This window comes from Rattus rattus, chromosome 13 (genome assembly GCF_011064425.1).
Source record: "Rattus rattus isolate New Zealand chromosome 13, Rrattus_CSIRO_v1, whole genome shotgun sequence".
Lineage (NCBI taxonomy): Eukaryota > Metazoa > Chordata > Mammalia > Rodentia > Muridae > Rattus > Rattus rattus.
In genome coordinates, this window is record NC_046166.1 from 59,346,433 (window position 1) to 59,373,379 (window position 26,947).

At 48.7% G+C, this 26,947-nt stretch overlaps 1 protein-coding gene across 2 annotated transcripts; it reads left to right on the top strand.

Moving 5' to 3' along the window:
• Rab11fip1 (RAB11 family interacting protein 1) lies at positions 1 to 26,908 on the top strand. 2 transcript variants are annotated; one of them, XM_032919047.1, is made up of 7 exons: positions 1 to 440; positions 16,603 to 17,048; positions 18,212 to 19,004; positions 19,708 to 20,194; positions 20,297 to 21,435; positions 22,245 to 22,353; positions 26,441 to 26,908. In XM_032919047.1, exons 1-7 carry the CDS (start codon positions 61 to 63, stop codon positions 26,657 to 26,659), a joined length of 3,573 nt encoding a protein of 1,190 aa, XP_032774938.1. In that variant the 5' UTR covers positions 1 to 60; the 3' UTR covers positions 26,660 to 26,908. The 2 variants fall into 2 exon arrangements, with proteins under 2 accessions (XP_032774938.1, XP_032774939.1); XM_032919048.1 differs by lacking the exons at positions 19,708 to 20,194; positions 20,297 to 21,435.
• The last annotated feature ends 39 nt before the right edge of the window (positions 26,909 to 26,947 follow it).

Sequence of the window (26,947 nt, forward strand, 5' to 3'; positions counted from 1 at the left end):
TCCAGACCGAGGGCAGCGGCTACCTAACTGGCCTCCTAGCCGGCTGCGGCGTCCGCCACCATGTCCCTGGCGGCCTCAGCGGGCCGGGGCCCCGGGACCATGTGGTCCCCTACACACGTACAGGTGACGGTGCTACAGGCGCGAGGCCTGCGGGCCAAGGGTCCCGGGGGCACGAGCGACGCGTACGCGGTGATCCAGGTGGGCAAGGAGAAGTACGCCACGTCGGTGTCCGAGCGCAGCCTGGGCGCGCCCGTGTGGCGCGAGGAAGCCACCTTCGAGCTGCCGCCGCTCCTGTCCTCCGGGACCGCGCCCGCCGCCGCCGCCGCCACCCTGCAACTCACCGTCCTGCACCGCGCGCTGCTCGGTCTCGATAAGTTCCTGGGTCGCGCCGAAGTGGACCTGCGGGAGCTGCACCGGGACCAGAGCCGCAGGAAGAAGCAGTGAGTGGCCGCGGGGCGTGGGGAGTCCAGGGGAGGAAGGGCGCTCCGGCAGCACACCTTGGGGGGCGAGTGTGGCAGCCACCGGGCGATGGGAGGGAGGCCTTTGGCTCGCACCTCGCCCGCAGTCTCACCTAACTCAGCTTCTCTTCGGGCTATCAAGTTCCACCCCTCCCTGTTATGGGGGCTTTTGGAAGATAGGAGAACTTTTGAATCCTCAGGGTGCCCTTAGACTGCACGGCACACTAAGCACAAGATGAAGTTTTGATGAACTGAAACAATATGCAGGTAGGAGAATTCGTATTAGGTTGGGTATCCGCTTTCTTTATCTTACGTGGACGCCCCCCCCCCCCCCGGGTGTTCTGTTGAGCTTGACGCTTTGAGATGAAAACCCCTGGGCCGGGGAGGGAAAATGATTGGAGTGAAAGACCAGTACCCCAGAGCTGGACGATTGCTGGGAGGGTGACTAGAAGAGAGGTGAGGAAAGAGCTTGGATTAGCCTAGCTGGTTACTTTGCTTGACCTTATAGATGCCAGCTCTGTTACCACCAAAACCCTACAGATTGAGAAACATTCCCGTGTGTTCCCTCTAAGGACTTCAGATATACTGAGTGTTTTAAATTTTCCTTGGGATGGAGCAGGAGGCAGAGGAGCTGAATTTTCCAGGCTAGGGTGGGATCTGTTTCAGCAAGCATATTTACAATTGAAATACCTGATTGGTTTTTGTGGCCAGAGGTGAATAGGCATTCATCTGAACACAGAGTTTAAAAGGAAAGCCTGAAGCCAGCTGGAGTGTCCTGAAGCATCCACAGACAAGCCATGCTGTATCTGCAGAGGGGAAGCCAAAGTTGTCCTTACTTCCTACCTGGATTAAATGCCGTTTGAGGGGCTTGGGCTGTTGGCTCTTGGCTCTTCGTCTTGCCCCATTCTAAGATGGATGCAAGACAGCCTCTCCATGCTGGAGATGGGGGTTCCCCAGTCCTAGGTCTGATGTCCACTTGCTCCTGACTCATAGCTGGGTTGCTCTGGCTCCAAACACCCCCGTTTCCCTATTTATAAATGGAGCATGCTGCTACCCTTAATTGCTGTTTGCAAAGAGTTGCTGCTTCCTGGGTTAAAGAAGCCAGTGTAAAGGTTCAAAAGGTCCAGCGCTGCCCTGTGAGGGATGAAAAAGCCTCCTTTAGCTCTCTTCTCTGTATCCTTTTCCCTCGTTTTCTTTAAAGTAACCCTAAACCTACATGGTCACTCCTGTTTCTGTCACATGAGCTGGTTACCACTTAGTCACAGTATTGACTGGCAGGGAAATTGTGCTTACTTAATGGTTTTTTGTTTTTTGTTTTTTTTTTAAAAATTTTTTTTTTTAAATTTATTCATTTATTATATATAAGTAACTGTAGCTGTCTTCAGACACACCAGGAGAGAGCATCAGATCTCTTTACAGATGGTTGTGAGCCACCATGTGGTTGCTGGGAATTGAACTCATGACCTCTGGAAGAGCAGTCGGGTGCTCTTAACCGCTGAGCCATCTCTCCAGCCCCTTGTTTTTTTTTTTATAACTGACATAAGATGTCTTTGCTTTTCAAAAAGTAGGTGAAATCGCAAAGTTTCCGTCCACTAGGGAGCTAGGGACTTTCCCAGCTGTTGGGGGAACCCAGTTAAACCCATGAAAGCCTGTTGGATGCCCTTGTATAACTCCAAGGTGCCCCAGGTAGCTCTGAGAGGTGAAGAATACAGTACAGCCCGAGAGCTAGAAGTTTTAGCAGAAAGAAACAGGTTTGGCTGGAAAAGCTATTTGAACTAGTTATTAATGGTTTGATTCCACCTTACATGTTAAAAATCAGAAACAATCTTGGTCTGCTCTGTGTGTGTGTGTGTGTGTGTGTGTGTGTGTGTGTGTGTGTGTGTAACAAAACAGTTACCCAACAGAGGGTGATTTTTCCTATAGTTTCAGACACTGAAATCTGAGGCCCATTATCACATCAAGAGCCAACTTACTAACTGTGCTCTCGATAAGGCGTGTATAGCAGATTTATTTGCAGACAAGGAAACACGCTTTTCTATCATGATTCTGAAAGTTGCTGACCTCAAATTTAGTGAAATGACACACTTTTAAAGTACCAAGTAGCCTCCTATGTAGGGCAGCCTAATACGTGGGCAGGATCCATTTAGTATCAAGGACTGTGTGGCCTTCAGTTAGGAAAGATAGACAGGAATTAATTTTACTCTTTTGTATCTGTTTAAGGCTCCAGTGGGTGTTGGTTACATAGTAGTCAGTTAAGTAGCCAGACAACAGCAGACATGAGTCAGAAGTATTTCAGGTCAGCAGCATGCAGGACCCTCAGCCCAGCTTTCTAGTCTCCCATCTCCTGTAGTAGATTGGTTTAAAACAGAAACAGACAAAGCATTTTTTTTTTTTAAGATTTATTTCATGTATATGAGTACACCATAGCTGTCTTCAGTCACACTAGAAGAGGGCATCAGATCCCATTACAGATGGTTGTGAGCCACCGTGTGGTTGCTGGGAATTGAACTCAGGACCTCAGGAAGAGCAGTCAGTGAGCCATCTCTCTAAAAAGCTACTTAAGATGCTAAGGGCAACAGCACTTGGGAAATAATCTCTTAAATTACTTATTCAGCCCGAGAGCTGGAGGGTCATTATTGTAAGTAAACACCATAAAACTTAGGATTGCAGTAATCTTCAAGATTTCAAGACAGGGAGGCAATGGTGGAGGGTCTGTTTCTTGTGTCTGTTGAGGCTCAGTTGCCTGCCTCTGAGAGCGTTTGCATATTTTGAAAATCTTTAAAAAAAATAGTAAGATGCTGAAATAAGTTACCAGAGCAGGGGGAAAATTGGTTTATTAAAAATAAGCGTTGAGTACTTACTTTCCTGAGAGACATAGCATAGAGAAATGGCTTACCTGACCATAGAGGTCATTAAGTCACAAGTGAGCACCCGGAGGTGCCTTTGGGCTTCTTATGCACATTTAGATAGTTTTATAGCGGGGTGGAAAATTCAAGCAATGCGGTTACTAGTCTCCCCCCTCCCCATTCCCCTTCCGCCCCCTCTCTTGTAATTTCCCTTAAAGATAATGTTGGGCCTTCCTGGATATGTTCTTCTTAGAAAGCAGGATGGGCTCCTCCTACCCCAGTGTAGAAAACTGAGCCTCTGGCTCTTGTAGACCTGGCCTCATGTTGGCTGTGGAATGAAATGACCACAGAGGAGAGTGGTATCAAAGTTGTCACAGCTCTCATAGTGTTACTGGTGATTTCACTTGTTAGACATTCAGTCAGCGTAGACTAAGCTCTGGTTCCGCCCCCTTCTCGTCTCTAAAGCGTATCCATTCTTTTAATCAACACCTTTTTTCTTTGTCTGGTACTAGGGATTGAACTCATGGCCTGATGCATGCCAAGCGGGCTCTGAACCCCTGAACTCTATTTTTCAACCCTCCAAGATACTTTTGCGTGAGTGCGCATGTATATGTGTGGGTATGGGAAGAGGCCAGAGGTTGGCATCAGGTGATTCCTCAAGACCTCTCTCTACCTCATGCATTAGGCCAGGTCTCTGTCACTTGAGCCGAGAGTGCCTAGCTGGTCAGCTTGTTCTGGGGATCCCCTGTGCCTGTAGCAGATCGCTGGTGGGCCGCCACACCTGCCTGACATTTACGTGGATGCTGGGGTCAGAACTTGGATCCTCAGGGTTGTGAGGCAAATGCTTTGCCCATTAAGCCGTCTCTCCATCTCCCTCCACCTTATTATTTCAGGCAGGGTTTCTGGAAGAACCTGGATCTCATTAACGCGCCTAAGCTGACTACAAGCTACAAGGTCCTACCTCTCCTTAGTTGCCCCAGTGCTGGAGTTGCAGACCCCCGCTTCTGTGCCTGGCTTTTACGTTGTGCTAGGATCCGAACGTGGGCCCTTATGCTTCCTTGACAGGCACTTTCTACACTTTACAGGCTGCACTAAAAATATTCTTTAGGACTGCTCTGTGCCAGATGCCAGAGAGGCAATATGCTTGCTTCAGGAAGTTCAGAGCCTTGTTGGGAAGTAGATCTTAAGCAAAGGAACACAAGAAAAAAAAAATGCACTGTGCTTAATCGTGGAGAGGGAAAGAACAAGCTATCCAAAACAAAAGATTGGCACTGGAGAGATGCCTGGCAGTTAAGAGCATCGGCTGCTCTTCCAGAGGACCAGGGTTCGATTCCCTGCGCTCACCTGGTGGCTAACAACTGTCGGTAACTACTGTTCCAAGGTTTCCTCTTCTGGCCCCTAAGGACACTGCCTGCACCTGGTGAGCGGGCATGTGTGCAGTGGAAACACACATACACACACACACACACACACACACACACACACACACACACACACACAGTCAAAATAAAAATTTATGTGAGAAAAAAAGATTTATAAAGTAAAAATGATCAGGGACTGGAGAAATGGTTGAGCAGTTAAGAGCATTGTTTGCTCTTTCAGAAGTCCTGGGTTCGATTCCCAGCACACATGGCTGCTCACAACTGTCCGTAACCACAGTTCCAAGGGATCAGGTGCCTCTTCCCCTGAGGCTTCTGGATGGACATAGTGCACTTACATCCATGCAGGCAAAACACCCATATGCATAGAATAAATACATCTAAAGGGAAATTTTTTTTAAACAAATGATCAGTAAGAATATGAAGAAGGCAGTTGCAAAGGAGGATGTGATGGGGAAGGGGGCCCAGCTACTCAGGACTGCAAGGCAGGAAGATCATTTGAGCCCTAGTATTTCACAGAGCAATAATAGGTAAGCCTTGGTTTTATGCTTATGGTGTTGGGGATTAAACCCAGGGGTTTAATGTGTGCTGGGAATGTGCCCAATTACTGAGCTGCATCCCCATCGATGACTATTAATGGCCTCCAAGACATTTCTAAAGAATAAAGAGGAATCGGGGGTGGGGGTGGAGGCTGTGCAAAGGCCCTGCGGTAGAAGTGCAGGGTGAGGCTAAATGGAAAGGAATGGCTTAAATCAGAAGGAATTGGAGGCCCCCGGGTGTTAAAAGGGATGTGTGATCCAGTTTATCCAAGCTCTTGAGTGAAAAGGTATTCGAACTTGGCCTCGTCTGCAATCTCACAGACCAGGTGGGAGGGAGGCTGTTGCAACAATTTAAGCCGGGTGGTGGTGCCGCCAAATACGGTGATGGCCACGGAGATGGCAAGGGGCGGGTCCTTTCAGAGATTTGGTATAGATTTGATTGCTCTGTCTTGGGACAGATTGGCTGTGGGAGGGGAGAAGCGGGGAGTGATAAGATTCAACAGGTGAACTCTGGGAGCCGAGTGTTGACAGTGAACCAGGAAATAGTTCTTCTTTCTTGCTCCAGCAGTCACCCTGATACCTGGGTGAGGTCACCATGACAAAGCCAGCTTTGGGTAGTGCCCCTTGACTCTTCCGTTGAAACCAGTTCCGTTGAAACCAGTGACTCCATTGGAAGGGCCATTGAAAGCAGGGTGTGGACACCTGTGTCTACAAACGCCGACTGTTTAGTGCCGGCCAAGTGCTTGCCTGGCAATTGTGTGGCTGGTGTGTAACCTCGTTGGAGTGCTCTGGCAAAGTTGATGATGTCACCGTCTCAAGGAATACAGGACGGAGGAAAGGAAAACCTGATCTATAACACAACAGTGGGGACAACATCCTGTGCCAAAAGTAGCACTCGCGTATGTGAACCATCTATTTCACATCCGAGACAGTGAGGGAGTGCTGGAAAACCTTGGGCCTTCTCCACCTTCCTAAATTCCCTCCTATCCAAAGGCCCTCACAGTGTTTCTGTAGCTACTGTCTGAGGAAGAATCTTATAAGCAGTATCCTCCTGATAGGCCATCTGAATTGTAGCTGTTAACTTTGAAATGTAATAATCATATCATAAGCAGTGCGTGTACTTGTTAAAATGCCATCAACTCCCAACGTGTAGTTGCTTAGCTATTCATTAAAACACGTTGTCATGGGAAACGTCGCTCCTCCCCCCCCCCTCCGAGGACAGCTAGTGCTGGCTTAAGCTCAGCTTCAGAAGTGAGAGGGAACTCAAGACAGAGGTGGAGGAGAGAGCGGGTCGTGCAGCAATTCACGGCATGGCCTTTTGGCTCTGGATCTAGGACAGGCCTCTAACCCCTCAGGGCCTTTGAATAACACCCAAGCCGTGTATTGACAAGTGGGTCTTCTCCCCACAAGGTGCCCCAAGTCAGACAGAGTTCATGCCCCCAAGAGACCTTGCAGAGATGCCTGCTTTCACCTGACCACTTCTGTCCTTGTTTTTTTGTGATCGGCACCCGCCATTGTTGAGAGTCAGTGAGTGGCTTTACTGAGTGAATAGCTGAGATTCCTGCATGGCAATGGTAGTATGCATTCAAGGTTTTGTTTGTTTGGCTAGTTGGTTGGTTGGTTTGTTTGAAACCTGTAGTCCAGTCTGGCTTCAAGCTCTTCATCCTGCAACAGCTTCTGCCTCCTGCAGTCTGGAATTTCGGGAGAGCACCTTCCACACGGTCAAGAGAGCCAAAGGAGAAGTGTGTTGATAACCTGGTAGAGAAAAACCAGGGGCCTGAGCGTCCAGGCTGACCCCAGGGGACATGAGGAATGTGCTGTGGAAAGAAGGCAGTTGTAATTATCTTCCCTGAATGCCGGCCTTTCAGCTGCCCGAAGGGAAGGCATTTGCAAGTAACACCAGAGCTGTCCTGGAGATGCGGCTGCCACACACTTCATTTTTCTGTGTCTTTCTGTGATCAAGGGCACGGCTAAGCTCCAGAAGGAGATCCTACAGAAAGAGCAGCCCAAAAGGGCCTCTTGTTATCACCGAGAACGGTGCCCGATCTGAAGCAGCAGCAGCAGCAGCAGCGGTGGGCTGAGTCCTGGGGTCGGCATTCAGGGCCGTGACCTCTTAGAGCATGGTTCTCTCATGGAGAGTGAATGTGGCCTGTAGGTCACCAAAACGGAGCCTTTGGTTTTTACTAACCACTTGTTATTAAGGTGTGATTTAACATAAGATTCTTTGGGCTTGTTTTCTTCCTGCCTTGAACTACGGTGATTATAAGATAAGCCACGAATCCTCTGCTCCCTTGCCTGGAGTCATAGAGGGAGTCCATCCATCTGTTCACAGGGCGAGGAGCGGACTGAGTGTGCATTGATGTTGGTCACTGACGTTTGTGTTCTCTCGGCCGAGGCATGGAGCACCAGTGTGCACACTTTCTTTTCCCATCCTTAAATGCAGTTTTCACGAGGGATCTGTCACTGTCAGTGATAAATTCCTTTGGCAGGCGCCATACCTCATTGGCAAGTTATATCTGATCTCAGGTCTCATTATAGAATAGTACCATTTATGGCTTTCTGAAAAAAATGATCAACTTTATATAAGTAGACAGTTGGTAGGAATGACAGGCCTGCGTGTTGAAAGTGAATTAAATTTTCTAATGTGTAGAAGGTATTTCTGTACGGGTGCTTGGATTTCTGTTGACCGAGTAGAAATCCCGTGATCATAGGCTGCCACTGACTGCACCATCCATCTGTATTGCTGATTGCAGGAGCTGTCAGTCCCCCCTTTCACCTGCTGGTGTGAAAGCCATGAAGGCCGTGGTGATGGTCTTTCCATCCCTAACAAGTTCCAGACTTTGCTCGTGGTGTTTTTTAAGTTCTTCCATTAAAAAGAGAAGGGCGTGGAGGAGTAGGAGGAGGAGGAGGAGGAGAAGGACCAGTAGGAAGTGGAGGAGGAGGAGGAGAAGAAGGATGAGTAGGAAGTGGAGGAGGAGGAGGAGAGGAGGAACCTTCTGGAAATGATATAAGAAAACTAAACTGAAATTCTATAATACTATTTGTGTAGATGAAGGTGAATGTTTTCCTATACCCTCAAATGCAAGCCCCTTGGTACTTATATAGATGGGCATGTTTGAGAATTCTGTAGCTAACATAGAACTATTTATCTTCATGTCGTGAACCTTCTGACTTGGGTCAGCTGTAGCATTCTCAGGTGTCAGCCGTCAGACTTGGGGGTATGAAAATCATAAGTGTTAGCTTACAGGTGATTCCACTAGGCTCTCCCAGGGACCTAGCAACAGCTTATGTCATCACCTGTTGCCTGGCAGAAGCTTCAGGTGTGTGCAGCCAGATAAAAGGACCCCCCACCCCAGTTCCCTCTCTCCCTCCCCCACTTCCCCTCTATCCCCTTCCCTCCCTCCCACCCTCCCTCCTGGTGTTCACTTCCCTCCCTTCCCCCAGATAAACCCCTTTATAACAGATCTGCTGCATGTTGTAATTTCTCAGAGGAACACCATGGTCTGCCAGGTGCCCTCTCCCCGCATTATAGTTCATAACTCTAAGGCATGCGCCATATGCTACAAATAAAATTGCCTGTGCGTTCGGATCCCAGCTAAGTAATAATTATGGCTGCAATTTACAGTAGGCCGTGTTCTAGACCTTAAGTCATCCAACTTTATGAAATCCTTCTGAAGCAGGTGCCCTCAGCCTTGTTTCAGAAGGGGAGCTGGAACCAGAGAAGAGTTAGACGAGCTACCCAAGGTCTCTCAGCTCAAAACTGCTAATTGCATGGGGTGGGGTGGGGTGGGGTGGGGGGAGTGGGGGATGGGTAGAGGAAATATATGAAACTGTAGTCATTGGACTAGCATGGTTTGAGTGCGCTTTTAAAGCATACTTGATCTTTCTTTTTCTTGTAACTTTTGTACGTGTGTGAGGGGGGGCTGTTTTGTTTTTGCTTTTATTCATTTCTGAGACAGGATCTTGCTATGTAGCTCAGTCTGGCCTAAAACTCTGAAATCCTCCTGCATCAAGTTGTAAGTGCTGGGACTCCAAGTGAGCTCCACCATGTCCTGGCATCTTGAGTCTTGATTATTAAAGACTAGGCAATTTAAGACAGGACCAGGAACATTCCTTTTCTCTCTCTCTCTGCGTGTGTATATGTGTGTGTAAAACACATGTAAAGTTCAGAGGATAACTTGAGTCAGTTTGGTTCTTCCCCCACATGAGTCCCAGGGACCTAACTCTAGTTCAGGGTTGGTCACAGTGACCTTACCTGCTAAGCCATCTCAGCAGCCTCCAAATTGCTCTTTACCTGCCTTTCCTGTGTGTGTGTGTGTGTGTGTGTGTGTGTGTGTGTGTGTGTGTGTGTGTGTTTCTTGATGTCACTTACTAGCTCTTAGGACTAAGTTTGGTGTCTCCTGATAAATAGCCTTTACAATGCTCCTAAAATGTTTTGGAGATGAGGTTTAACACAACAGCAGGGGCCCGTCCACTGCCCTCAGGATGGGTTAGGTCCGCCAGCTGCTGCCGGTAGGCAGAAGGAAGGACTCAGGTAGAAGGTTAGCCAATGGGCGATTCTATAATCAAAGTTCATTCCTGCTTGCCACCTACCCACCTCATGCCACAGCAAAACTTGCTGAACTGCATAGCTGTTGAGGACACACTGCCAGCATTTTAGAGGCTGTACACATCTCTGTCCCTGCTACTCCGTGCTGCCGCCATGCTATCCAGGGCAGAGTGTTTTCCAACTCAGCAGCTCACAGTATGGCAGGCATTCCGCCCTACTGATAATCACTAGGGAAGACAGCTCCTGAGCTGCTCCATGAAATGTCCCTATCTAGGAAAAGACAACTGTGTGCGTTCTGCTTTCAAATACCCTGTAGGGTGCCATTCTATTCCTGCACCTTCCTCCCAGAGGAGCCCGAGTCGGCTAGGTTTTGATGCTGGGTTTCTATGGAGATGACGCTGACTTGCATCGCAGCCTGTAATTGAGATTTGGCCCTAAGAGAGAAGTTGTGCTGACTCTGAAGTCTAAGCTAGACCCTGAGACCCAGAAACGAACACTGTTACATCTGTAGAGTAGTAAAGCTGTGGTCTTCTTGACCTTCCTGCTTCTGGACCCTTCTGGTGTTCAAAGTAGGTGCCACATTAGCAGTTTTCCGAGAGAGGTGGCTAGTAGAGTCTTCGTGGTGAAATTTGTACTTTAGCGGGAGTGTCTTTTTACGTGGAATATTTTACGTTCTTCACAGGGAGGAAGTTCCCAGCAGTCAGTTGTCTTAGAGTTTGAAGTTAGAAATTAGCAGCAGGGCTAGCCTCGAGGCTTGGTGAGTAAGGGCACTCACTGCCAAACCCTTCAGTACCCAGGAGCCACTCTGAACCAACCCCTACAAGGGATGCTCACCATGGCACGATTGCACGCACACACAGTGTGTACGCTCTCTCTCACACACACAGTGTGTGTACACTCACACACAGTTAAATAAGACAAACACATACATGTAATTTTTTTCAGATTTATTTATTTATGTATTTATTTATTTTAGGAAAAGAAAGCAGGCAGCTGCTGGCCCAGTGCAACTAGTGATTTGGGATGTTTGGCGCCCAGGCTCCTCCCCGGCAGGAGACAAGCCACAGCCCCCTTCACCGCTCTAACTGCAGTGCAAAGAGTCTAAGTGTGTTTGCATGGGATCTTGAAGGCTGTGATTTTTCTCTATGTGGCTGCCCTCTGGAATGTGAAAAGGATGTTTGCTCCGGCCACAGGATGATTGTTTCTGAGGCATTCCTCGTGGCCCTTCACCCACCGGTGCAAGCTTTGCATCTGTAGGGATGACTGGGAGATCTGTCTCCTCATCTGTGGAGAAAGATCCTGTCCTCCTCAACATTCCCTAATTCACCCTCCTGTCCTGTTCCCCATCCCCAAACCAGGAGGGGGTCGTCTCACTGTGCACAGAGGCCAGTCTCCACCATCCTCCTGCTTCCGGCTCCCAAGTGCTAGGATTGTAAACGGGATTATTGGTCTCCTTAAGGCGCTGTTGTAAATACGTAGGAGCCATAAACGATGTTTTATGTGTCTTTACCTGTTTACATTATCTTGGAATCCCCCTCCCCCGCAAGAACTCCTGCGTAAATGCCACAAGGTAGGCGATTGGGATAAGGTGTGGTTTTCACTCATAGGAGCACAGAATGTCACTTGGGAGGATGCAGAACGGGTCCTTGCTTCTAGGACCTTATGGGAAAGGGAGAACTAAAGTAAAGGGACCAAGTTTCTTGTTCTCTGCCATCCTGTGTGATTGGGATTTTATCCTATTATTTCAAAAAGCACATATTAAATTTTATTAATTATTAATGACATTAATACTTACTGTATTTTGTATTATATACTAAAATACCCAAATGTTTTTAAATGCTGTATATTAATTTTTATCAATTATTAATAATATATTAACATATACATATGTCATTTATTATATAGGATTAAATAATATATCCCATTATTTAAAATACTGTAGAAGGACTAGTCATATAGCCCAGTGGTGGAGCTCTTCCTCATATACATAAGACCTTAGGTCTGAGTCATACGCCACACACCCATACAATTCAGGTTTACACACCAACCCCCCAAAACGTTTCTGTGAATTTCCCATCACTTTCTACAGGTTCAGAGGCCCTTTTAATTTCAAAGGACTAGGTTTTAATTATAATAGCAAAATATAAACATTGATTCTCTAAATATAATAGATTATAAAGAATAAAATAAACGGTTGACTTTCTAAGTTTTTAATAGGTGTGATAGGTGGAGGACTTTTTCCATATCGTGGGCTTACAGATAACCTTGCTGCATGAGATTATGACCATCTTGCGGTACTCTGCCCTTTGGACAGAAAAATGAGCCCAACCCTGATCCCAAGGTAACCGCCATGTTCCGGGCCTATGGGAAAGGTGACGCCGGAACACACCCACATTGCTGCTTTATGCTTTGTGGCCACGCTGGGCCAGATTACTTATTAACTGCTTCTCTGGGGAACAGGAATTAAGTGGATTAAAACAAAAACAACAACAAAAAACACCCACTGAAAAATGGAGTTGATTGTAATGCTGAAGCCCGCAGCCATAATCCCATTTGGGATTCCAGAGGTGAGTCACTCATGGGCTTCCGTTAATGGAGTTTTCAGGCTCAAAGCCTGTGCTCTGGCAGATCAGAGGCTTGCCCACCAGCCCCAGTGTGACACTAAAGAGACAACACTGAAAAACAGGCAAGGGGGTGTGTTCAACACGGCCACAGTGGGGAAGAGGTCCAGCTGCCCCCAAGTCTGATTTGAGGTGGGTTTAAGTACAGGACAAATGGCACGCATCACTAAGCAGTCCTGTCGTAGTGTAACCCCCTGCCCCATCATCCAACAGCATTGCCTAGCTCCAGTGTGCCTTGTAAAATAGTCATAAGGGACGTTGCCAGAACTGTGAAATCACTTCCTTAGAGACAGTTTCCTCTTCTAGGGCTTCAGCCTATTCCTTTCCTCCATGTGAGACTCCTGAGGGAATTTTAGTATTTCGGACACAGGTGTCTCTTTAGACTATTTTGTCTGACCACAAAATCAACTAAGCAGGGCTCATAGGGGCTCAAAGAGACTGTGACAATCACAGACCCAGTGTGGGTCTGAGCTAAGCCCTCACTTATGTGCTACGACGGTGTGAAGCTTGCTGCTCTTGTAAGACCCCTAACAGGGAGAGTGGGGCTGTCTCTAACTCTTGCCTGCACTAGAGATCTGTTTTCTCCTCCTGGGTTGCCTCGCCGGCCTTGATATGAGGGCATGTGCCTAGTCTTATTGCAACTTGATATGCCCTGTCCAGTTGATATCCCTGGGAGGCCTGCTCTGTTTTTTCCCTTTAAGGAAACAGGAGGAGTAGGTCTAGGGGAGTGGGGGAGGACTGGGAGGAGTAGAGGTAGAGAAACTGCAGTCAGGACGAAGTGTATGTAAGATAATTTTTTTAAATATATAAAAAGAACAAACATACAAAAGAATAAAAACCGTATCTTGTGTGTGGCCAGGGGCCTTGCTCTCTAGTTAGGCTGACGTAAGGCATCCTTCACTGACCTGGCCTTTTAACAGCAGAAGAATTCCCGTTTCCTTTGCTGTAGTCAGAACACTGTAGGTGGCATTCGCCAGGGAACCTGCCACCTCGGATGGCCAGTCCGCTATTCACAGCCTTAAAGGAGCCCTGCTGGCGGAATTCGGGTTTGCTGACTAAAACAGCAGCCAGAACCGTCGGCGAGGTTTTGCTCGCCTGTGGCGCTGCAGGCTTCCAGAGCCAGCCTGCACCCGTGCCCGAGCAGCAGGCAATAGTTGATGGGAAACATTCCGGAGCTCTCTAAGTTTGCTCAAAATAAAGACTTTGGTTCGCTTTGGAAAGGCATGCCTGGTCCGAGGAATGGTCTGGTGCATTCTCTGGAGGTCTTGAATGTGTTTGTATGCCTGACTGACAGAAAGCCTAGTGGAGAAGCACCCGTCCCGTCCCGTCCCGTGTCCCCACCCCACTTCTTCCTGACTGGCTCTGATGCCTGCAGCCCCTGCTGCGGTCATCCGTTGCTTCTCCTTTTCAGTTTCTACCAGTGACATTACAAAAGCCCAAACACCTTTCATCACCATGGCAACTATGACTGTCAGGGAAGAAAAACACAAATAACCCTCTCCACCTCTTGACAAATATGCAAAGTATTCCGGGCAGGGCCAGGCCCTGGAAAGATAGAGGCTCTGGGGAGAATTGTTAAAAGACCTTCGTCCTTCAGCAGAGCTCTTCCTCCCCCACCACTCCTTCACATCCGTGTCCCCAAAAACCATGGAAGATTTCCCTTCGCCAGTCCAGCCCTGCGTCTCACAAGACCTTGCCGGTTCCTGGCTGCGTCTCCTGATGCACTTCTAGTTTTTCCTGGCAGTTCTCTGTGCTGGATCTTCCAGTGGTCATCTTACAGGTTATGGCTGCTGGCGAACTATGCTGGAGTCTCCCTCTCTCCTTTCATTTTGGGGTATTTAGATGAAAGCGTACGGGCGGGCGGGGCCTTTGCTCTGTTTTAGAGCACTTGCCTACCACCCGTGAGGCCTTGCGTGCTCATCCCTAGTACCCCACCACCACACACACAATCCTGTGCACATGCACACGCTAAGTGGAATGGAAAGCGTCTCAAACTCTGCCCAGAAAGAATTTAAAAATGAGTCAGGAGAACGAGCTTAAAGCAAGCTTCTTGGTCAAGGAGAATGGAGAGGAACTCGGAGAACGCAGAATCCCCGCGAGTAGCAGCGTTGGAATGCAGCCATTTCTAAGCTTGTCCCCCTCACCTGTGAAATGAATGCAGTGCCCGCCATACGCCATTCTGTGAGGCGCAAGATGCAGGGCGTGCTATGAGGGCTGCTTGAGGGTTAGGGTTCTACTTTCCTGTGTGCGGAATGGCTGGGGTGGGGGTGGGGATGGAGGATTGGCCTTTGCTGAGCTACAGTAGAAGGTGAGAGAGGAAGTTGTGCTCATTTGGACAAAACCATCATTTCCTTAAAGTCCAGGCCCTAAGCTTTTAAGTAGGTCACTGAAGAAAAAAAAAAAAAAAGTAAGTTCTCCATTTGTGAGGTGGCCTGTGGGTGACTCTCTGGAGGCCAGGTGTTGGGAGTTGTTGTCCCTTAATGGCCTGCAGTGAATTGGGCTCCCAGTTCACTAGAGGTCAGGTTTCCAGAAGGAAAATGAGTGCCGAAGAGAATCCCCTTTCTGAAGTTTGCAGTCAGGGTGTCTGATACTCTGTTGTTTGCCATATCTTGAAGTAGTTTGCAAAGGATCGTGTAAAAGGTTTGACTGATGTTTGCTATATTCTTTGATAGCTAAGTCAGACGTGAATGCTTTCTGGTCAGGCTTTCAAATTGTAATAAAATACAATTATATAATTGCATAATGTAAAATTATATAACATAAGGTATAATAAAAATTCCATAAAAACTTAACGGCCCTTAACTGAAGGAAAATATGACATTGGAACTTTTTTTTTTTTCTTTTCACCCAAGACAGGGTTTCTCTGTGTAGCCATGGCTGTCCTGGAACTCGCTCTGTAGATCAGACTGGCCTTAATCCCAGATTCTGGGATTAAAGGCATGTGCCCGCCACTGCCTAGCTAAACGTACCAAAATTTTTAACAAAGGAAAACACAGAGACACACACACATACACACACACAAAGTAAAAATTTATAAAAACACAAAATCAGAAAGCATCTAAGCAAAAGATCAGTGAGGTAAAAAATCCCCAGACAAACCAACAGGAGCCAAAAAGTCTACAGAAACCCTACTGGGATAGTTTGTGTTGGCTAATACCGGTCGGTGGGCATGGCACCTGTGCATTGAGTGTGGTTTGTATGTATAGCCAAGGAGACTCCCTTGGAGGAACTAATGTTTCCCTTGCAGGTGGTTGTCAATTGGAGATAGCTTTTGGGTTAGGGTGGGGACTTGTGTCTCCTTGCCCTCTCAGCACTGGGCCCCCATCTGGCTTGAACCTGAGCCTGCCTTGTGCATGCTGCCATGGTCTCGGTGGGAGCATGTGTTTGGCCCTGTTATCTCCAAGGCCTTCTTAATAGTCTATATTCCCTCTGGCTTTTATAACCTTGCTGCCTCCTTTCCCAGAGTTCCCTGAGCCAAGGGGAGAGGTTTGATGGAGACCTCCCACTTAGGACTGGTGCTCCAGGATCTCTCACTGTATGTTGTTCAGGTGTGGGTCTCTGTTAGTTCCTGTCTTTGGGGGTTTATTCGTGTTTTGAGGTAGGGTCTCATTATGCAGCCCTAGCTGACCTGGAACTAGATATACAGACCAGGCTAGCCTCAAACTCGCAGAGACCTGACTGGGGTAGGGTTTCGTATTTTCTAAGCTGGCCTCAAGCCCCTACCATGCGCACTGCCCCAAGAGCTAGGATTCTAAGCCTGCATCACGATGCCAAGTTCTTTAATTTTAGAAATAACTCATTACTGGATTATTATTCTAGCTGATGATAGGGGTTGAGGGTCGAACTCAGTGGTAGAGTACTTGTATAGTGTGCTCAAGGCCCTGGGTCTACCCCTAGTAAGACAAGTACACTAGGTACACCAGACGATCTTTGTCTAATGTATGGGCAAAACAACTTCAGAAATAGACATTCAGGGCCAGGGCCAAGTATTCTGTAGTCTGTTCTGCATGATGGCCTCCTTTGATCCCTTGCGCTACAAAGATGAATGGATAAATAAAAGCCAAGTTCTCCACTTGCCCCTTCCTTGAGACAGAGCAGAAGTGCGTTTGTGTGAGAGGTTAGAGCAGCAGAGAGGAGAGGTTACTGATGGGACCGGCAGCCCTGCTGGGGCTGCTTCCATCCAGAGCTAACCGCCCTCTTCCTCCTTCAGATGGTACACCTTGAAGTCCAAACCCGGAAAGAAGGACAAAGAGCGAGGAGAAATTGAGGTGGACATCCAGTTTATGAGAAACAACATGACGGCCAGCATGTTTGACCTCTCCATGAAGGATAAGTCTCGCAATCCATTTGGGAAACTGAAGGACAAGATCAAAGGGAAGAATAAGGACAACGCCTTGGACACCGCCTCAGCCATCGTTCCCAGCACGACACCCTCGGTCGACAGCGATGACGAGTCCTTCTCAAAAGACAAGAAGAAGAAGTCAAAGATCAAGACTTTGTTTTCCAAGCCGAGTTTGCAGAAGACCCCGCTCTCCCAGTCCATGTCTGTCCTGCCCACTTCCAAGCCAGACAAAGTCCTGCTGCGGCCGGGAGACTTCCAGTCCCGGTGGGGTGACGAGGATGACAATGAGGACGAGTCCTCCTCCGCCTCGGAGGGTGAGTTCCTGTCTTCGCTCCTCCCCAGTTTACCTGACTGTGCTCTGAGAAGGGAGGGGGGTCTTCAGGTTTCCGTTACTACAGGGAGGACGTTACTACAGGGAGGACGGTGAATGTTCTTCACAAAGGCTTTGTTTCTTACGAATACTACAAATGCCTTCCTCAAGGGTTGGGCTCACAGAATCAGCGCATCTGAGGGCTTCTGCTATTGCTTGTTTTTCTCACAGTCCTGGAGATCTGGCCCAGGATCTGCCTTGAGTGTTCTGGGCCAGAGCTCTTAACACTGCTCCAAACCCCCAGCACCTATTGTATATGAAAGAAGAAGACTCTAGGACTTGTGTGTGTCCTATTTCATTAACTTGTCAGATATCTGCCCAGCTCGTATCGGGTGCTTCCCTCCTATGTGGTACGTCCCTGGTGGAAGCTCAGGAGTCCATCCTCCTCAACTCTGAATTGTATAATCTGAACTTCAGCTACAATGACTGAATCCCTTTCAGTGCCAGGTTCTGTTACTCTTTCTTATCAAGAGCGTGGGCCTTTTCCATTGGCTTAACACTGGATTTCTTAAATTCCTCACCGCCGATTGTTCGGGCTGTTGTGTGTTGTAGAGTGCTTAGTATCTTCCTATCAGTTTCCACGATTGGAAATGTGTCCAGATGTTGAACAGATTGACAGACGCCTCTGCCCATTGCAACTGCTCATTCCCATCCCCCATCAACACCCCATCTCTTCCTGTCTTTGCAAGGCTGAGGCTCAAAACGATGGCGGATGGCGTCGTGCATGCTATTCAAGGACACCGTCGTTGACCTATGCCCCAAAACCCTCACTCATTTCTTTTCATTACCAGAGATTGAACCCCAGAGCCTTGCTGAATAATAGACAAATGCTTTAACTCCGAGCTGTATCCTCACCCTCAGTTTTATTTAGTTGTGTGTGTGTGTGTGTGTGGTGTGTGTGTGTGGTGTGTGTGTGTGTGTCTGTGTGTGTGTGTGTATGTGTGTGTGTGTGGGGGGGTCAGAGGATAGCTTGTGGGTCGTCAGCCCTCTTTTGACCATGTGGGTCCTGGGAATTTAACCGAGGTCACTAGCCTTCATGGAACATTCCTTTACTCACAGAACTGTCTCTTCAGCACTCACCCCTTTTGCTCTTTCTTTTCTTTCCAGTCATGTCCCAAAAGCGAACGTCCAGTACAGACCATACCCAACCGAACCAGTCCAACTTCAGCCTTCCCAAGAAAGAAGGGCTCTCTTTCCTCGGTGGCCTCCGGTCCAAGAATGACTCCCTTTCCCGGTCTAACGTCTGTATCAACGGGAACCACGTTTACATGGAGCAGCCAGAGGCCAAGAGTGAGATCAGGGAGAGCAGCCCTTCTAATTCCCCCTCCCCGCAGGGCTTCAGGAAAAAGCATTTGTTCTCGTCCACTGAAAACCTGGCTGCCCGGTCTCCTAAGGAGCCAAGGGAAGGAGGTGGCATGTCCTCTGACAGGCGACTGTCCGACTCTTCCACCAAGGACTCCATGAAATCCATGTCTTTGCCATCCTACCGACCCCTGACCACTGGGGACAGTAGAGAGGGCTTATCTCCAGCAAACATGGAGGTGGCTACCAAAGAGACAAAAGACAGCAAGAAGCAGGAGAGCAAGAAGTCCTCTTTGCTTTCTCTGGTAACAGGAAAGAAAGATGTGGCTAAAGGCAGTGAAGGTGAACCTCTTCCCCCTGCCTCAGAGAAAGAGAAGGGAAGGAAGGGTGGGCTCGTGGAAGCCCAGCTGCGGGAGGAAGATCTGGTGAGAAGACCTGAGAAAGATGCTGTACCTGTTGCCTCCCAATGGGGCAGCTCCCAGAACCCCTTTGAGGATGCACAGTTCTCAGACCTGGAAGCCAGTGTGGAGTCTAAGTGTGAACCGAAACCACCAGTTCCTGCTCCAAGGACTCCCCAGACCAGAGCTGTGAAGCCTAGGTGAGTCTTGGTTTTTCTCTGCCACTCCCTGCACTAGATCAGGCCTGGTCAGTCTCAGATGTGTGTGCAAAGGCTTCCTAGTCTTGAGTCATTTGAACCAGTCACCTCTGCTGGCCTGGCCTGCTCAGCACAGAGGGCAGGGCTGTTTCCCAGCCTAAAGCCCAGCATACATAAGCGAAGGTGGTTCTCAGTGAGCTAACCAGACTCCAGGGAAAGGAGACCACTGTGGCCGATTCTGAGCACGTGAGCTGAGGGGTGTGCAAGGTTGCAGTGGGTACACGGACAGGACCTGTGTTTTACAAGTTCTCTGTGCATGCTGTCCTGTGGAGATGGCTGTCTTTCCTCCTGGTACTCGGGACCAGACTGAGCGTATCACTGAAAGAAACTGTAGGCCATCTGTTGGTCTAGCTGAGTCTTTCCACTTGCATTTCAACAGATCCTTGTGTGACAGGTGTGCTTGGTGCTAAACAGCGTCTATTTCTGGGGAGAATATGTCCCAGGTGTGGAGAATTCACATAGCCTGCACGGGGCCCTGGCACCAAGGAGAAACAAAATGATGTATCTCAATGATGTGTATGTCAGGAATTGCTGTTTACTTGACCTTGAACATTAAAGAAAACCTCTCCCTCCTTAATAACTATTTTTATGTGTCTTGAAATGCGTCTGCAACTGACCTGCAGGTTTCATTTTGTCCTTTTTGCAGACTGGACGTTTCTCCAGAGGCTCAGCCCAGAGCTAGGCTTCCTCCCTCTGACTCTGCTCCCTTTGCCGCTTTTCTCTCTAGCTCTGCTCAGGCTCCTGTCCTTTCTGACTTGAGATGTGACCCAGAGACACCGTTCTCTGAAAGTCCTTCTGCCTCCTCTTTCTCGTCTCCCCTAGCAGCTCCTATCTCTACATCCACTCCAGTCGAACACTGGCCCACAGACAAGGGCGAGGCCGATGCTGAAGAACCTTCTTTGCTCCTCAGAGCAATCTCTAGTGTAACACCAGCGGCAAACACTGGTTCTTCTGCCTCGAGATCACCTTGTGAACAGCTTCCCACACCTGAGCGGAAGGGGCCGGAAGAGTCTTCACGGGGCAAGGCCAGAGAGTCAGGCACAGGGAAGGAAGCCGGCAGTGATGAATCAGAAAAGACCCTCATCGGGCAGCATGCAGAACTCTCGAAGATTCCTTTCCCAGAGCGGCGTTGGGCCCCCTCACCTCAGGAGGCCCAGGAAGTACCCTCAGTGCTTTCTCTCAGTGGTGGCAGCCCCGGTGAGAGGTCTCCCACAGCGTATTGGTCTGCTGTGGAGAATTATGGTGGAATGACGACTGCAACGTCCCCTGTTCGAGAGGAAGAGGCAGCCTCCTCATTTCACAGTGTAAGGCAGAAGCATCAGGAGATGCATCAGAATGCCAGCGGAGGGCGAAGGAAGGCCAAGAAACGCGTGTCTTTTTCTGAACAGCTCTTTGTGGAAGAAGAAACAAAAGGACCCACTTGGCTTGAGGAAGGGGACAAAGGTCATCCCCAGCAGCTGTCACAGGAAGGGCCTGTTGCTTCGAGCATGCCCAGTGCAGGGTCTCCAGAGTCTCCCCACACAGAAGGCACAGGACAGGAACCTGTGACCATCTCTTCTGAAAGTGAGAGTTTCTCGGAAGGCCCCCAAAGTGAAGCCAGCCCAGCAAGAGGTACCCAGCTTTGGAGGGATGAGGAGAAGGATGACCTCATGACTCCCTGTCAGAGCAAAGCCAGCGATCATGAGGGTCTGCTCTCTAACCCCCTGAGTGACCTCCCGTCCGCCTCAGATTTGAAATCTCCTATCATGGCCGATCTGAGCTTGTCTCTTCCATCCATTCCCGAAGTGGCCTCGGATGATGAAAGATTCGATGAGGCTGGAGGTGGAGGAAAGGGAGCAGGGCTGGCTGGTCTAGAAGCGGGAGTTTCACCCTTGAACGTGTCACTTTCCATTCTGGAGACGGCAGGGCGGACTGGTGGCAGGGCACCTGAGTCAGTGCCCGTGGAGAATCAGTGTGACCTCAGGCCCCAAACTCCCAAAGCGGCTCCTTCTGAGCAGACAGCAGCATTGGGAAGTCCCAAGCCACATCTTGGCAAGAGCTCAAGTGTGAATGAAGAGTACCCAGGCCCCGGTACTGTGGACGAAGAGAAGCTGAAGGGAAGTGGGAGGCCAGGTTCGCCTCTGGACTCTCCCGTGCGCAGCCCCTCGCTCGCTGAGACCTTTCCCACCACACACTCTTTCCCCAGCTCTGCACCCTCCGATACTGACCACACCACTGTAGCAGAATCTCAAAAGCAAGCGACAGCAGATGGCTCCTCTAATAGAGTTGAGAACTTTGGCAAGAAGAAGCCACTTCTACAAGCCTGGGTCACACCCTCAGAGATCCATCCAGTCCCTGCTCAGCCAAGTGCGGGAGCTGGGGCAGCCAAGCACAGGTGAGACATGATGGGAGATTGTCTTTGTTCATTGTCTTTGCTTTTCCCTGACCGTGCCTTCAAACCAAATGGATGCCCTGATGTCAGAATGTACCTGTTTGGCTGGCAAGGCTTTTCACACAGGGGCTGTGTACTTTGTGCTCGGAATAACTCAAGACCCAGCAGTGTGGATATAGCAAGGATGTAATCGTCTTCAAAGATAGCTTAGGAATGTTTCTACAGTGTGACGGAGTTTTGTAGCTGTGGAAGCATGGGGGCCTGTGTCTCCAGAGTCCGGGAAGCCAACTGAAACGGAGCAGTGGAACAAAACAAAAGTTCCACTGAGAGCTTTCTTACGGCAGAGCCCCTCAGCGGAGTCCTAGTCTGTAGTGTAAGCTGCAAGGATAATAAACTATCATTCTTCCTGTCTTCTTTACTGTTAATATTATTTTATTTAAATTATTATTATTTTTTTTTTTTTTGCAGTGCTGGGGATGGAACTTGAAGCCTTGTGCATGCTGTACAAGGACTATGCCCACAGAGCTGTGTACCAGCCTGAGAGAACGATGGGTCCTACTGTTCTTGTGCCCATAACCAGACTGAGGGACTTAGAGTCTGCCAGGACACCCTGGCCAGGGATGTGCGTTACTGGCTGTGTGTGGCTGTCTGGTCCTGCTTACTTTGAATTCCACAGGAGCTAAGGCGTGAGCTGGATTTGAGGCCAGAGACCTCTTCCCCCTTGCTTGTCTTTCAGGCAGCGTTCTTGGAGATGGGTACCTCTCAGCTTTGTGGTGACTGGAGGTTTAAGGACTCTTTTCTTGTCTCTCTAGGCCTCACCCCGTGAAGCCGATGAACACAACAGCCCCCAAGATAACAAACTCTAGCTTGGGAACCGCCACCATCATCAGTGAGAACCTGATCAATGAGGCCCTCATGAAGGTGAGTGTCCTGAGAGGGCGGCATGCTTGTGAAGATTGCCTCAGCTGTCGAGGCTACGACAGCTCGTTACTGTGGGGCCAGCCTGGGCAACATAGCAAGATGCTATTGAACAAACCACAGCAAAAGTTAAAGGACTTGGCCGGCAGGCAGTTCTGGAAATCACTTACTCTGATGTCTGGAGTCTGAGAGGCCCCAGACTTCACGTTGACTAGAGAGTTGTTTCTTTATGATTAACCATTTCTTTTTTTTTTTTTTTTTTTGGTTCTTTTTTTTTTTGGAGCTGGGGACCCGAACCCAGGGCCTTGGCTTCCTAGGCAAGCGGCTCTACCACTGAGCTAAATCCCCAACCCATTAACCATTTCTTAAAATTCCTTTTTGTCAGTAGCAGTGTGAGTCACTGTACTGTCTGTCAAATACGGGGGTACTTTTTTAAAGACAATGTTTCTGTAGCCCTGGCTAGCCTAAAACTCACTGTGTAGCCCAGGTTGCCCCAAACTCGTGACTCAGCCTCCTGAGTGCTGGGGTTATAGGCAGCACAGTGTCCCGCCACGTCGCCTGACCCTTGTCTCTCTCTCTCTCTCTTTTTTTTTTTATCTTTAGGCGAAAATATAAAATTTTTGATACAGATGTTCTGAGTTTTGCTTCTCAAAAATAGTTGCCAACATTTAAAAAGTTGCAGAAATAGTACCGGGAGCTCCCGTGGCCTTCATCTGGGTTCGCCCCCATTCACCTTGGACCTGGCTTGCCTTTTCTCCTGTTCATTCCTCCCTCTCCCTCCTACTCTTTGTCTTTCCGCCTCTGCGCTTATCTGGTTTTTTTGTTTTTTTGTTTTTTTTTTCTTTTCCAAACTATGGGAGAGTAAGTTGTATGCTTAAGAGTCCTTTTTCCACTTCTAATTGTCTGTCTGTGAATTGCATGCGTGTGGCACGTATTTCTGTGTGTGCGTGCGTGTGTGCGAAGGCCAGATGTTGTGGTCAGGTAGCTAGCTACCTTTCTCAACAGCCCTTCACCTTTCACTCTTTTTTTCTCTTAAATACTGTTTTTGCATATAATGTATTTTGATCATGGTTCCCCCTCCCTCCTTTCCTCCCAGATCCTCCCCACCCGAGCCCGCTTTCTCTCCTTCTTTACAAAACATAGGGAGATAAAACCAAAATGAAAACCAGAATAAAAAGGAAAAGTATACACACACACACATACAAAAAAAATAAAAACACAAAATTGGAAACATAATCTATAAGCAAATGACCAGCATGGTTTAAAAAACAAAACAGATAAGGCAAAAAAAAAATTCTACAAAATATTATTGTTGGTTTTGTGTTGGCCATCTACCATCTACCGCTGGGTAGGGGGCTTATGTATCAGATGGGTTTGTATACCCAAGGAGACTCTCTTAGAGAAACTAATGTTTCCAAGTGGCCATCAATTGGAGGTAGCTTTTGAGGTAAGGCGGGGACTTGTATCCACTTACTTCCTCTCTCAGTGCTGAACCTCTCTCAGTGGCCAGTCTGGGAGCACACGCTTGGCAGTCCTCTGGTGTCTAGAAGGCCTTTTGCTGTCCTCTGTCCCCTTTGGCTCTTTCAACTCTTCCTGTCTCCTTTTCCACAGGGTTCTCTGAGCCCTGAGGGATTGCCCAGTTGCGGGGGCTTCTCTGATGGTGGCTGAGTGGACAGAGATCTATAGGTGTGGCAGAGTATCATTAGGAGTCACTATTGCTGGGTTCCTTCAGCAGGGCAGTAGTGTTTGGTTTGCCCTGAGTCCATGGCCTCTCGAGGCCCAGGTTCTGCACTACTGGAGCAGTGTCAGATGTGGGTTCCCTCTCATGGAGCGGGTTTGATCTCTCTATCCATGGCTGTCATCCTGGAACTATGTAGACCAGGCTGACCTCAAACTCATACCTGCCTGTCTCTGCCTCCCAAGTGCCGGGATTAAATGCATGCGCCACCACTGCCTGGCTAAACTCAAATACATTAAAAAGCACTATGTATTGGTACACACTTTCTTGTTTTGTTTCATTGTTTCTGAGACAGGGTTTCTCTGTGTAACGGAGCCCTGGCTGACTGGACTTGCTTTGTAGACCAGGCTGGCCCCAAACTCACAGAGATCCACCTGCTTCTGCTTCCCAAGTGCTGGGATTAAAGGCATGTGCTATTACGCTCATCTGTCACAATTTAATTTTTCTAAATAACTGAAAAATATTCCATTGTGTAAAAGTACATGTTTTTTATCTTTTCATCCACAATAGGCATTTAAGTGTTTCCCAGTTTCTGGCTACTGTGATATGAATGGTAGTAAATGGGCAAGTGTCTCTATTGTAGGATGTGGACTCTTTTGTATATATGCCCAAGAGTGGTATTCCTGGAGAGAAGGCTCAGCAGTTAAGAGCACCGACTGCTCTTCCAGAGGACCTGGGTTCAGTTCCCAGCAACCACATGGTGGCTCACAACCATCTGTAATGGGATCTGATGCCCTCTTATGTGCCTGAAGACAGCAGCAGTGTACTCACATACATAAATCTTTTATTTAAAGTGTACTCACATATATGAACTAAATCATTAAAAAGACAGACAGACAGACGAGAGCTGGGGAGGGAGTAGCAAATGTTGGAGAAGCCACCAGCATCTCCGTTACTCATGCGTCCCATGACCTGGATTCAAGCTTGCTCGGTGTGTGATTGCAGCAGCCATATTGTGCTCTTGGCCAGCCAGTGAGAGTGGGATCCCTCTGAATCCTCTCCCTGGGCAGTTTGCTCCCTGAGTGGGGTAGCGGCCTCACTCTGTTGTTGAGCTACTAGTGTTGGTTCTGTCCCTGACTCTGCTTGGCGCTGGCAGGCTCTTAGTCTATGGGCCTTCCTGGTAGAAGGTGAAGGTGGCATGCCCCTGAGGCAAAAACTGTTTACTGCCGTGGAGTTCTTTGGGTAAAAACCACCTTGAGTTGCTCTGGGGTCTTGTAAATCTGCTAAGCTGCCCTCAGCTGCCAGGCCTTCCCTCCCACTCCCTCCTGAGACCTTGGTGTGACTTGTTACTTCTCACTGACTCCTGTATCTCCCGTTTCCTTCTGCCTCGGAACTCTTGTTAGAGCCCCCTTGTCCCGGATGATAATGCCCGTTAAAAGTAACTGTTCTGGGTACGTGCTCCTATCGGAAATGGGAACAGTCAGTCTCTGGGAAAGGCCACCGCAGACCCAGAGAATGTGCTCCAGTGGCCTGTGAGGTCAGTAGCCTGGTGGCGCTTGGCTCTAGCTATTCTTGTTTTCAGAGAGGAGTAGCTTTTGGTGGGAGCTCAGAGGGAGCCCAGGGGTAGCAGACTGGGCTGACCCTGCTGTGTGGGCCACAGTGTGCTCCCCTAAGTCTTTTTTTCGGGTCCAGCTAGGTGCTTGTCCCATTTCTGCATCGGTAGCTGGTTGCGTGACTCTAGGAGTTTTCAAACTTAAGAGGTCAAGTGGTCCAGCCACCTTTGTCTCCCAAGTATGTTCTTTCTTTGTTTCCTTTATTTTTTATTTTAGGTATGCAGTTGTTATGCTTGCATGTTTGTGTGTGTGTGTGTGTGTGTGTGTGTGTGTGTGTGCATGTATGCATGTGTGCATGTGTGATGGTTATAAGCCACCATGTCAGTGCTGGGAATTGAACTCAGGACCTCTGAAAGAGCAGCCATTGCTCTTAACCACTGAGCCACCTCTCTAGCCCCCTTAGTACATTTCTTGACATGTACCTCCGCAGAGTCAAGACCAGAGGTGTGAGAGCTGTAAGCCAAGTAAGGTTCCTGCTCTTCAGTGCTAGGCATCAATCCTGGGCTTTACACAAGCTAGGCAGACATTCTGCTACTCAGCTGCACCAAGGGCCCCCGTTTCTACATTAAAAGCAATCACAGAAAAGCACGTAACTAACTGATACCCGCTCTGTAGACTCCAAGGTACTTCTCTCCGTCAGCCACCTGGTCGCATCCTTTGTTGAACGTGGATTTATAAGCCAGGCGTGGTGGAGCGCACCTTTAATCCCAGCACCGGGGAGGCAGAGGCGGGCTGGTCTCTGTGAGTTCCTGTGCTCTGCTGACTTATAACCCTTTCCCTCTCCCTTCCCTCTCCGAAGAAATACCAGCCCTCGGATCCAGCCTTTGCCTATGCCCAGCTGACCCACGATGAGCTGATCCAGTTGGTCCTCAAACAGAAGGAAACCATCAGCAAGAAGGAGTTCCAGGTGCGGGAGCTGGAAGATTACATCGACAACCTGCTGGTCAGAGTCATGGAGGAGACCCCCAACATCCTCCGAGTGCCAGCGCAGACAGGCAAAAAGGCTGGAAAGATGTGAACTGTGGAAGGAAACACGTCCTGTGAGCTTGTTTCTACTGCCTCTGAGCTCAAGGGTGTGGTCTGCCTAGTGACCGGCCACAGGCTTCGATTGCCTGGCCTGTACCTCCTCTGTCAAGAGTTAATTCTAGTTGAGACCAGGTTAATCATTATAATGAATCTTTACTATACATTTCCAGCATTTTATTTTTAAATGCCACTGTGCCTTTGACTAAATTGTAAATATAATATTTGATCCGATGTATTTTAACCCCGGGGTTGTTGCCCTCTGGTACTGAGGTCTTCAGGC

What these genes read in the sequence shown, in the direction of transcription:
- Rab11fip1 (XM_032919047.1), top strand. Translation starts at nt 61, where the DNA reads ATGTCCCTGGCGGCCTCAGCGGGCCGGGGCCCCGGGACCATGTGGTCC. An exon ending in CAGAGCCGCAGGAAGAAGCA is followed by an intron (nt 441 to 16,602) that starts GTGAGTGGCCGC and finishes TTCCTCCTTCAG; the next exon opens with ATGGTACACCTTGAAGTCCA. An exon ending in ACCAGAGCTGTGAAGCCTAG is followed by an intron (nt 19,005 to 19,707) that starts GTGAGTCTTGGT and finishes TCCTTTTTGCAG; the next exon opens with ACTGGACGTTTCTCCAGAGG.